This window comes from Zeugodacus cucurbitae, chromosome 3, assembly GCF_028554725.1.
Source record: "Zeugodacus cucurbitae isolate PBARC_wt_2022May chromosome 3, idZeuCucr1.2, whole genome shotgun sequence".
In the NCBI taxonomy this organism is placed as follows: Eukaryota; Metazoa; Arthropoda; class Insecta; order Diptera; family Tephritidae; genus Zeugodacus; species Zeugodacus cucurbitae.
In genome coordinates this window covers 15,632,317-15,645,728 of record NC_071668.1, presented here as the reverse complement: position 1 = coordinate 15,645,728, position 13,412 = coordinate 15,632,317, and the positions used below count along the sequence as shown (strand labels likewise).

Below are 13,412 nucleotides of genomic sequence, written 5' to 3'. Positions count from 1 at the left end.
TAAAATTCCCGTTATTTTTTGAACACACCTCGTTTATTCGTATTTGACATACTTACTATGTAAGTAAGTTATACGTATGCTAATCGCTTTCTATATTTATCATGCGATATTGATTTTTTACCATATTTTTATCTAAATACTTGATTCATATAAACATATATAGTACATATATAGTATATTTACATTAGTTTTTACGCTTTGTTGTAATCAATATTATTTATTAGTTTAATAAATAGGTTTAATTAAATTGTGAGTGCAATAATGAGCGCGCAAGAGTATGAGTGATATGAATGCATTGTTGCGAATGGGGAGCGATTATTAAGTGGCAAGGGCAGTAGAGTTGGGGGAATCACAAAACCTATACATACATATAAGTATGTGAATACATCGTTAACTGCATTACAACAACAACAAAATGTCGTATATAAACGCTTTCCCAAAGCCTAATGTCTGATGCGCATTGTTTTTCACTCAACCATCAAATTATGCAAACATTCGCAGCGTAAATGAAATATTAATAAAATATACATACATATATGTACGTAAATATGAATGTATGTATGTGTGTTTGAAGGTAAATATAACGTTTTTTTATGGCATACATATGTATGTACTTCACATGCTGGTATTATAATTTTGCCAAGCATAAAATACAAATATGTCCAGTAAGGAGCGTGCCGGTGAAGCCCCCAGTTGAATTGGCAGCAACATAACTCGCTGATAAATATTATATGAGCGCGCACATAAGTATGCTATATTTTAAGCACATGCGCTTAATATGGTTGTATGTTTGTGTGTGTTTGTTACCATTTTTATTATTATGGAGGGTGTGATATTACTAACGATTGTAAACACATTCATAGTCATATTTGTATTTATCTTTAAATATCTACATATTTATATGTAAATATGTATATACATGTGTCTATAGATAGTACGTATGCGTGTGTCATATAGTAAAACAAAGCTGTCGTCACAGTGTCGCCGTTTAGAGGAATGCGCTTAACGCCAGTCGGGACAATTGCTGCAGCTACGAATAATATGTACCCAGTAAACCAAAACTTGCGGGATTACAAAAAAATCACTCATTATAAAAAATTTAATGAAAATGTCACTCAGCCACTTATGAAGAAATTTTAAAAAATACGTGGTGTGTTCAAAAAATAACAGGAATTGAAAAATTATATTCACCCTTATTGTAAACTTCATGTGAAACGATATTCCGAATGAAAAAACTCACACATTTCTGTTTTTTGTATGAAGAATTTTTATTTCCACACGAAAGAAAATTTCGTATCATGAATTTCGTGTGAATTAAAATTTACATTCGAATTTCGGCATTGTGTCACAAATAATTTTGTTTTGATTTTTTGATTACTCGTATTGGAACAATCAATGAAGATTCCGTTCATAAAGCCAATTACGCGACTGTTTTAGCACAAAAGCATAAATTTTCCACCTAAAAATTTTCAGTGCTGGCCCGACTTACATCCCCACCACGGAAAAATATATATATTTAAAGAGATAATTTAATAAAATAACTTGAACGGACGTACATTGGCCCCATGATATCCAGGGAATCATATTACTAATCCAAAATGCATGCACTTTCTCCTTATTTTCTATGTAAAAGCTGTTTACTATATCAGGATTTTCTACTAAAAACTTCAACTGTGTTTTGTTAATGGCTGTTTCCAACAAGAGGAGGAATACACTTAGTCTATAAGGATATCTCTTTAGAAAGTCAGAAAAAAAAACCTAATAGATATTAAGGCTCGAAAAAATGCAGTGAACCTACTACAAATCTGCATATTTTTTTTACTTCTAAATTCGCTTATTCGACAGGATAAAGTTTTTAATGGGTCAATGACCCATTAAGTACCAGAAGTATTACTGAGGGCGAAGAGGGCGCCCTAGACATCTTACGATTTGCCTTGGGCCAGAAGGATCTTGTGACTGACCAGCTTTTATCCAGCTCAGTTGAAGCCCAACTGTCCAGTAGACAGTAGATCACAAGGGCGTAGTTGGTGCTCGTATTTATTCGCTTTCTACTGTGGTTAGACTTACGTGCCTAGCCTTGAAAGGTCATTAGCCTTACCTTATTACCTAGGATATTAAATCCAGTGCTATTTTGATAGCAGCCAGTTGCGCTTTAAAAACACTAAAATAATCGTGAAGCATTTTGAAGCATCCACCACAAAAGAATCCCGCTGAATATTAATTTAACTTTGGGTTCATATAGCCAAAGAACTACTTAATATACGTAGATCTTAGTTCATATTAAAAAAGTTTTTAAAATTAATTAAATTGTTAATATTGATACTTGTTCCCAACAATTTATTTTGTGAACAAATTTTGCTGTTTCACATGAACAAAATTACATTTACAATAAGGGAAAATTTCCGAAGATGTGAGATTTTCCCCATGTGAAATACATGATACGAAAAACAAAAATTTATTAGTTTTTTCATTGGAAATGTCGTATGCTAGTTCTTTGGATATATGAAACCATAGTGAAATTATTATTCGGTATGATCCTCGTGCGGTGGAGGGCGCTTCAAAAGTCTTCAAGACTATTTTAGCGTTTTTAAAGTGCAAGGGGCTGCCTTAAAGGTAGCAGCAAATCTACTGCTTCGAAGTGTAGCGTCCTTTAGATTAATGACAATTCAGGAAATTTTAGGACTACACATGTCAGTCTTATCGACAGGAGAATGGAAACAAGTAGGAGCACTACCTATCCTATTGTGATTTTCTACTGAACAATTGGGCTTCAACTGAGCTGCACAAACGCTAGTCAGTATCAAGATCCTTCTGACCCAAGGAAAATCTCGACATTTTACGAGTTCTCGAAATCTTGGAAGCTCTTTGTCCTCAGTAATATTTTTTTCTTAGTTGAAGGGGTTATTGTCCCTATAAAAATTGGAACCAGGCGCTAGCTGCAGAAGTTGCCTGGAAGAAGATGAGGTGGAAACATATCAACACTTCCATATGGAATGATAATTTATGCTTTACAACAGTCTCGTAATTGGCTTTATAAACGGAATCTTCATATTTAGCCCCAATACGAATCATCAAAAAACCAAAACAAAAATATTTGTGACAGAATATCGAATTTATGTTTTAATTCACACGAAATTCATGATACGAAATTTTCTTTCGTGTGGAAATAAAAATTCATGGGAATGCTTTATTCACCTGAAGTTTACAATAGGGCTGATTATTAACGGCGAAAACAGTAATTTAGTCGAAGAAAGCAATATTTAAAAAGAAATATAACTCAAAATTAAAAATTCCCGTTATTTTTTTAACATATCACATATAATCGATATTTTGAGAAAAAGTATTATTAATGATACTATATATTTTTTTTTTTGAAAATATCTCATAACCGATATTTTGAAAAATAGTAATTCAGTCGAAGAAATCAAAATTTTTATAAAAAAAAACTCAAAACTAACAAGTAAGGAAGGGCTAAGTTCGAGTGTAACTGAACATTTTATACTCTCGCAATTTATTTATTTAACTTTATTTATATTATATAATACACAATTTGACCCACATATTCGTCATATATATTGTATAAAGTCCATTGAAAGTTGGAAACCCTAATATTAGGCTAGAAGTACCGAGGTCCTCATGTTCGATATATGGGGCCTTGACAACCTATGGTTCGATTTCGGTGATTTTTAGAATGGGGCTGCCACACTATAAACGTAGTATTTGTGCAAAGTTCTGCACCGATATCTTCACTAGTGCTTACTTTATATATTGTAAAGTAAACGATTCACGCTGGCTGGGTCATGTTGTTCGAATGGATGAAAGTGCCCCAGCTCTGAAAGTTTTCGATGCAGTACCCGCTGGTGGAAGCCGAGGAAGAGGGAGACCTCCACTCCGGTGGAAGGACCAGGTGGAGAAGGACCTGTCTTCACTTGGTATTACCAATTGGCGCCAAACCGCCAAAAGGAGAGATGCGTGGCGCACTGTTGTGGACTCGGCTATAACCGCGTAGCGGTTTCTACGCCAGTTAAGAAGAAGAACGATTCAGATTGTCTTCAAAGTTCTGGTATGTAGGAAGTAGGCGTGGTTGTGAAGCGATTTGGCCTATTTTCACAACATATCATCGGGATGTATGGAAAATATTACAAACCAAGTTTCATTGAAATCGGTCGAGTAGTTCCTGAGGTATGCGCCCCTATTCCCGTTGTCGTTATCGTTTTAAAAGGACTTAAGAACTCCTATTTGGCATTCCTGTTGGCGTTAACGACATATATCGAAAATAAATTGAGATTCCCCAATTTGAAACGACTACAGCAACGACATAGAAACAGTCGTTTTTTGTCGTTGCTATAATTGTGAGCGACATAGAAACGACGCGGTTGTTTGAAGGAATATTTAAAGTGAAGATGAAAATTCCAAATCGGAAACAGTTTGAAAATTGAATTTCTGAAATGGAAAAATATCCTGCGTATGCCAAGGACTTTAGAAAACGGATAAATCCTTTAAATTTCGATTTTTTGGAAGGATATTTTTTTTCTAAAAAAAAAAAACTAAATCCATTCCACCGCCATCTCGCGTCGGAAATTGTTGGCATTAATGAAATAGCATTTTTATATCTAAGAATATATTTAAGATACGAAAGGTCTTAAAATTCAAAACGAAGAAAAAAATAGTACTCCAACAAGACGAGGAGTTAATAAACAGATACCCAAACCTCCTTTGGCTGGACCACTCGGTAGAGTAGTCGGATTAGCCAGAAGCAAGGAGCATGAGACGCTGGAAGTATAACATATTTTAGAAGAAAGATTGGAGGACGCAGATGTCACATAAAAAATAATTTTTTATATGGGAAAAGAGCGCCTTAAAGTATACTATATAAAATATGTAGACAAATTTCGATAATTTTTCTTAGGCGTTACGATATACTTCAAGAATACCAATTTAGGAACGAAACGACGATAAGAACGACGACGATAAGAACGACGACGACTTAGAAACGACTATTAAAACGACAACGACAACGGGAATAGGGCCGATGGTTTTTGACCCATAAGTGGGCGACGCCCATTTTCCATTTTGTAAAAAAAATCTGAGTGCAGCTTCCATCTGCCATTTCTTATGTGAAATTTAGTGTTTCTGACGTTTTTCGTTAGTGAGTTAACCCACTTTTAGTAAGTGGGCCACGCCCACCTCCCCAAAAAAAATTACATCCAAATATGCCCCTTCATAGTGTGATCCTTCATACCAAATTTTATTTCCATAGCTTTATTTATGGCTTAGTTATGGCACTTTATGTGTTTTCGGTTTTCGCCATTTTGTGGGCGTGGCAGTGGTCCGATTTTTTTTCGAAAGCAACCTTCCTATGGTGCCAAGAAATAAATGTGCCAAGTTTCATCAAGATATCTTAATTTTTACTCAAGTTGCAGCTTGCACAGACGGGCGGACAGACATTCGGATTTGAACCCCACTCTGCACTCTGATCACTTTGGTATATATAGCCCTATATCTAACTCGTTTAGTTTTGGGCGTTACAAACAACCGTTATGTGAACAAAACTATAATACTCTCTAGCAACTTTGTTGCGAGAGTATAAAAATACCCGTTAGAAGAAATCAATCTATTTAACAAAAAAACTCAAAATTAAAAATTCCCGTTATTTTTTTAACAGATCTCATATTACCAATATTTTGAAAAATAGTAATTTAGTCGAAGAAATCAATATATTTAACAAAAAACTCAAAACTAAAAATTCCCGTTATTTTTTAACAGATCTCATATTACCAATATTTTGAAAAAGACCATAAAAAAGGATTTTCACATCATGTCTCATGTCGTATAAGACATTGAAAAAATGTTCAATAAAACTTTTTTAGTTGCTTTTTCAACAAATACTGCTACTATAGTTTACTGGGTATAAAGTTAAATGCTTTCACACACACTTGCGTAGGGCTGAGCGCCTGTAAGTAGACTTTATATTTTCTAACAGGGAATATGTGAAAGTGTGCATTACAAAGTTTTTCATTACAAATACCAAGCAAATATTCTATGCTTAATAAGTGAGCGTTGGAATTCATAATTAAATAGCCCAGCAATTGTACTTTATAATTTAGTCTCTGAAGATTTCTTTGCAACGAAATGGGCAGACTAATGTATAATGAAGTTTTTTTTTTTAATTTAGTACATACTACTGCGCTCTTGTTAAATTTCATGTTAAAATTTTAATATGGTATGATGGCCGGTTATTAAGAATGTTAAATGTGCCATTCCACCGCTAGTACAGTTTCAGTAACCTAAAGGAAATTAAATTTAGAACCGGTTAAGGACTATCATCTCGGTAGCGTAAATAAAATAAATTTTTGGGTAATGATTTGCTGCTACAACAACAACAACAATATCAAATATATACGAGAGAAACATAACCTTAAAATGATTGATGCGATATCAGTTACCATGCTCATACCAAGTAATGTTGATTTCGACACATTCATTTTATTTGACTAACTGTTATTTTTAAAGATTTCGAAACTTCATCAATCAATTTGTCCATTTTGCGAAGAGCCACTTGTACTACACTTCAACTGCCTTTCCTTCTTCGTCAGCATAAAATATTTGATTGTTTATCTTAAGGATTTCATTTGAGTTTTCTTTGGTATTGTTGTTGACACAACGAATGCATTTAGTTTGAAGAGTTCAGAATATCTGTATAGTATATGTATTATGATATATGAAAGAATGAAATCGAAAATTGTTTAGATTGTCGCTATGAATACGATAAGGTTGATAGTGAAGAAGAAATTAGTAACCGAATGTTATGAGGTTGATGACCAGATCGATCAAATGAAAATTGTTGCCAGCAACTTTTTAGATAGCATATAATCATTTATTAACATACTAATTTTGATAACCCCCATATAAAGTAGTGAAAAAGAGAGCAATAAGATCCTCTCAACTGACAAAGCCATATTTTCTAACAATACAAGAACTATCGTCTCAAGAGTATAACCGTAAACTATTTGGGGAAGGGTTTTCATGGAAGAAACACTACAAAAGTAGACCAATAGGAAGAGAAGGAGACCGATATAGATATACGATCCAACAACAAGTCGAAATTATTAATATTTACTACCGAAATTCGGAGTCAGTGGCCTAAACTTTAAGAGCGTTACGTCCTACGTAGCAATGAGGCTTATTTCTGGCTGAATAGCTTCGTCAATAAGCAAAATATGCGTTATTGCTCAGGCAGCAATCCACACGTACTCCTTGAGTCACCATTGCATCCCGAAAAAATTACGGTTTGGTGCGGTTTATGGGCCTGCGGTGTCATTGGACCGTACTTATTCTGTGATGATCAAGACCGGCACCTTAATGTGAATGGGAATCGCTACCACTCAATGTTAACCGAATATTTTTGGCCTGAATTGGATGTTATGGACTTGGACAATATGTGGTTCCAACCGGACGGCACCACAAGCCACGCAGCGAATGTCACAGTCAATTTATTGAAAACTAAGTTTGGTGAACTTGTTATCTCACGAAAAGACCCAGTTAATTGGCCGCCTCGGTCTTGCGATTTGACGCCGGTAGACTATTTCCAGCGTCTGGACTTCTGCCCGTGGTGGTCATGCAAAAGATATCGAATTCCAAACATAATAGCATCGAATTTACTTTCTCAGGAATAAAGAATTTCATTGATATCCCAAACCGTTTTGGTTTTATTTAAAAAAAAGTAGCGCTCTTATTGAAATTCGTTTTATTTCCGTGTTCATGGCGATTCAACTTTAACAAAATTACTGCTGTTGTAGTGACCTCAAAAATGACCCAAATATTTTCCTTGAATACTGTCGAGTTGATAGTTCTTGGCCATATAAAATCGCGATTCCTTACAGTTAAGTAGAATTGATTAAAGAGAAATCTACTAAGAAGCTCGCAGTTAGTATAGCCTTAAGCAGATTAGTACAAAATTGTTCGAGATAATACCATATGTTAGATGTTAAAGACACATTTATACATTATCTAAACAAATTTATTAGTAACATAACTTCATTCCACTTCCAGACCCTGCTGTCTACTTCCCCATGTCGGCGGTGAAACTAAATCTGCCATTTAATGAAAAGTCACAGAGCATATTTTCCAAAATACCAATTGGACGCTTTCAAATATTGCACTTAGGGAAGGGACATAATGACGAAACTACAGAATATCTCTACACTTTGGAGAATAATGAATTGCTGCATGTGAACGGCAGCACTGGAGAGGTCTTCATGAAGAACGACTATCAAACCACACAAAAGAAGACGAAAATTATCTTAACCGCCATACCAAGGAAGGCGCACAAGGCGTTGGGTAAAATACCACAAATGACATTGGAGGTGACGCCACAAGCGGAAGCTGAGTATTGTGCGAATTTGGAGAATGTCTGCTTTTGGGCTGCAGCACAGTATACGATAGTGGAAGATGCCAATGCCGCCGCTAAGGATGCCGAGCAGTTGAGTGCATTCGAACCGTTGCGTGTGGGCACTTTGAATCCGCGTGCTACACGCTATCTCTGCCCCACAATGGATGTGAAATATGCGCTGGCGAGTGGTGGCAAATATTTTACATTAAAAAATAATGAAATCTACACTAAAGTACCGTTGGATTATGAGTACTTCAACACCACGGAGGTGGCGAATTTAGCGGTCACTGTCGACTGTACGATTAAAATGAGCGAAGCAAAAACGGTCGCATTCAATAAGACGCTACATGTGGCACTGCTGGATCGCAATGACAACGGACCGGAGTTACAAAATGAGGACGACTACAATTTCGTGCTGGATAATCCACATTTCAAACAGGTGAGTTTGGGGTAATTTACGCACAGTTTATTAAGCAATGGGTGGTAAGTGGGGCGTTGGAGTTTGACGAAAACTTATCGATTGTTTTTGCTTGTTTGTTGCGGCTTATCACACAATGCTCAAGTTGGTTTGGTCATAAAATGGTTTTTTTTATTTTATTATTTTTGGCTGTTGGTATTATTACTTTTGCTACTTGTTTTCGTCTGCCAGTTGGTCTAACGTCTTTCGTGCATTTTCCACCGCTCTTATTTGGCTTTTATTGCATGATACCGGCAAACTTTTTTGTGGCAAACTAATTCGCATCACGCAACCGGTATTCGTCTTGTCGGGCGACGGCGTCTATGCACGCATTCATTATGACCGTCTGCCGTTCGTCTGGCTTGGTTGGTCGGTTGTCTTCCTTGTAACGCGCCTTCTTTCATTTGTCTAAACTGTCTGCCGGTTTTGGTGGTGGGGGTGGAGCAAACTTAATTTGTGAATTGCCAGTCATTTCCTGCATTAATTCTTGCTTTAAAGCAAATATTACATTCCGTTACATACTAGTCAGTCAGCATTGATTTTATTTTGGTTTCATTAGTGGGATTAAAGTTTGATACGAACATAAAGAAATCAGTTTCTGATTTCTGCCTTCTTGACTGGCGTAGACACCGCTTACGCGGTTATACATCCGAGGCTGTTTCTTCCTTTTCAATGGGGGGTCTTTTTATGTGGTGGGTCCCAAACCCTACGCACAACCGCATAAGCGGGTTTCGCCTTCTCACTTTAGGTCGCCTCCAAACGGATGTCTGTTGGCTACCCAGAGGATACTTGGTCTAAGACCGGAAATCGTGAGCTGCTTGAGCCACATGTAAAAGAATCGTTCCTGGCCACTTCCAAGTGAATGACAGTCAGAAACTTTCCTCACTTACGTGAACTTCTACATATGACTCCATCCTCTGATTTCTGACTACGCAGGATTAAAGATATGAAAACAGAACCCCGTCAGACTTTTATTTCAGAAAATCTGTCTAGTTTTTTTCTTCCAGTTCAAAGAGAAGTCTAAGTCCATTGCGGTTTTGTAAAATAAACCAAATTTGGTGGTAAATATTTAGTCCTCAATAACTATTGTTGTTGTGACAACGTTAAAGATTCTCCAATTCCTCTGAAAGACTTTCCAAAAGAGTTCAGAATCGGGTTAAAAGTTAACCGTGGCAGTTTCGGTATGATTAACCTCAATACCTTGGTACATATTTGTATTAAAAACTGATGCTAGAGTCCAAAGAAAGCAATGGAAATAGCTAACGGTTAAAAATGTTATTCGAAATTTCCGTTATGTCGAATAATTCTGAGGATGGAGGAGGATGGAGTCATATGTAGAAGTGGAGGATGGAGTCATATGTAGAAGTTCACGTAAGTGAGGAAAGTTTCTGACTGCCATTCACTTGGGAGTGGCCAGGAACGATTCTTTTACATGTGGCTCAAGCAGCTCACAACTTCCGGTCTTAGACCAAGTATCCTCTGGGTAGCCAACAGACATCCGTCTGGAAGCGAGCTAAAGTGAGAAGGCGAATCCCGCTTATGCGGTTGTGCGTAGGGCTTGGGACCCACCACATAAAAACGAATAACCAGTGAATAAGAAACACAGGCCTCGGATGAGAAACCCCCCTTTTGATGACGACCACGGCAAACGTATAAAGGACTATGATTTAAGGGCATGCACCTGGAATGTCCGGACCCTTAATTGGGAAGGTGCCTCTGCCCAGCTGGTTGATGTCCTCGTAAGAGTAAAGGCTGACATCACCGCAATCCAGGAAATGCGATGGACGGGACAAGGACGGAAGAAGGTGGGTCCTTGTGACATCTACTACAGCGGCCATATAAAGGAGCGCAAATTCGGTGTGGGATTCGTGGTGGGAGAGAGACTCCGTCGTCGAGTCCTGGCATTCACTCCGGTGGATGAACGTCTAGCCACAATCCGCATCAAAGCGAGGTTCTTCAACATATCGCTGATTTGCGCCCACGCCCCGACGGAAGAGAAGGACGATGTGACCAAAGATACCTTCTATGAGCGCCTAGAACGTACCTATGAGCGCTGCCCCCGCCACGATGTCAAAATCGTGCTTGGCGATTTCAACGCTAGGGTGGGTAAAGAAGGTGTCTTTGGCACAACAGTCGGAAAATTCAGCCTCCATGACGAAACATCACCAAACGGTCTGAGGCTGATCGACTTCGCCGGGGCCCGAAATATGGTCATCTGTAGCACTAGATTCCAGCATAAGAAAATCCATCAAGCTACTTGGCTGTCCCCGGATCGAATCACTCGCAACCAGATCGATCATGTTGTGATAGATGGACGACATGTCTCCAGTGTTTTTGATGTGCGTACGCTTCGTGGTCCCAACATCGACTCGGACCACTATCTTGTAGCAGCTAAGATACGCACCCGCCTCTGTGTAGAAAAGCGCACACGTCAACAAACACAAGGAAGGTTCGACATCGACAAGCTGCAATCACAACCGACAGCCGAACGATTTTCTACTCGACTTGCACTCCTGCTCTCTGAGAGCACTCATCAGCATCTCGGTATAAGGGAGCTGTGGGACGGCATATCAAACTCCTTACGTACAGCTGCAACCGAAACCATTGGCTTTCGGAAAAGCCAAAAAAACAGCTGGTATGATGAGGATTGTCGTCTCGCAGTGGAGAGAAAACAGACTGCCTACCTCGCAATGTTGCGATCGACCGCAACACGAGCGGGATGGGAAAGATACCGAGAGCTGAAGAGGGAAGCGAGACGCATTTGCAGAAAAAGAAAGAAAGAGGCAGAAATGCGTGAGTATGACGAGCTTGACAAGCTGGCCGACAGGGGTAATGCTCGAAAATTTTACGAAAAGATCCGGCGACTAACTGAAGGTTTCAAGACCGGAGCACACTCCTGTAGGACCCCCAGCGGTGATCTAGTGGTTGATGACCAGAGTATACTGTGTTTGTGGAGGGAACACTTCTCCAGCCTGCTGAATGGCAGTGAAAGTACAACACCAGGAGATGGCGAACCCGATTCCCCAATCGACGACGATGGAACAGATGTTCCATTGCCCGACCGTGAAGAAATTAGAATAGCAATTACCCGCTTGAAGAACAACAAGGCGGCGGGGGCCGATGGATTACCGGCCGAGCTATTCAAATACGGCGGCGAAGAGCTGATAAGGTGCATGCATCAGCTTCTTTGCGAAATATGGTCGGAAGAAAGCATGCCCGACGATTGGAATCTCAGTGTACTCTGCCCAATCCACAAAAAGGGAGACCCCACAATCTGCGCCAACTATCGTGGGATAAGCCTCCTTAACATGGCTTATAAGGTTCTATCGAGCGTACTGTGTGAAAGACTAAAGCCCACCGTCAACAAACTGATTGGACCTTATCAGTGTGGCTTTAGACCTGGAAAATCAACAACTGACCAGATATTCACCATGCGCCAAATCTTGGAGAAGACCCGTGAAAAAAGGATCGACACACACCATCTATTTGTCGACTTTAAAGCTGCTTTCGACAGCACGAAAAGGAGCTGCCTTTATGCCGCGATGTCTGAATTTGGTATCCCCGCAAAACTAATACGGCTGTGTAAGTTGACGTTGAGCAACACCAAAAGCTCCGTCAGGATCGGGAAGGACCTCTCCGAGCCGTTCGATACCAAACGAGGTTTCAGACAAGGTGACTCGCTATCGTGCGACTTCTTTAACTTGATGCTGGAGAAAATTATAAGAGCTGCAGAGCTAAATAGAGAAGGTACAATCTTCTACAAGAGTGTACAGCTCCTGGCGTACGCCGATGATATTGATATCATCGGAAACAACACCCGCGCCGTTAGTTCTGCTTTTTCCCGCCTGGATAAGGAAGCGAAGCGAATGGGTCTGGTGGTGAACGAGGACAAGACGAAATATCTCCTGTCATCAAACAAACAGTCAGCGCATTCGCGTCTTGGCTCCCACGTCACTGTTGACAGTCATAACTTTGAAGTTGTAGATAATTTCGTATACCTAGGAACCAACATTAACACCGATAATAATGTCAGCCTTGAAATCCAACGCAGAATCACTCTTGCCAACAGGTGCTACTATGGACTGAGTAGGCAATTGAAAAGTAAAGTCCTCTCTCGACGAACAAAAACTAAACTCTACAAGTCCCTCATCATTCCCGTCCTACTTTATGGTGCAGAAGCGTGGACGGTGTCAACATCCGATGAGACGGCACTAGGAGTTTTCGAGAGAAAGGTTTTGCGGAAGATTTACGGTCCCTTAAACATTGGCAACGGCGAATACCGCAGAAGATGGAATGATGAGCTGTATGTGTTGTTCGACGACATAGACATAGTCCAGCGAATAAAAAGACAGCGGCTACGCTGGCTGGGTCATGTTGTTCGAATGGATGAAAGTGCCCCAGCTCTGAAAGTTTTCGATGCAGTACCCGCTGGTGGAAGCCGAGGAAGAGGGAGACCTCCACTCCGGTGGAAGGACCAGGTGGAGAAGGACCTGTCTTCACTTGGTATTACCAATTGGCGCCAAACCGCCAAAAGGAGAGATGCGTGGCGCACTGTTGTGGACT

General features: G+C 39.3%; 1 protein-coding gene across 1 annotated transcript in view; it reads left to right on the top strand.

Annotated features, from left to right (window-relative positions):
* Window positions 1-13,412, top strand: part of LOC105218371 (proto-oncogene tyrosine-protein kinase receptor Ret) — a 45,692-nt gene that overhangs the window by 27,745 nt on the left and 4,535 nt on the right. The window contains exon 3 of the mRNA XM_054227304.1: window positions 8,053-8,831. Coding sequence (XP_054083279.1) covers window positions 8,053-8,831 — 779 coding nt within the window. The remainder of the gene's footprint in view (window positions 1-8,052; window positions 8,832-13,412) is intronic.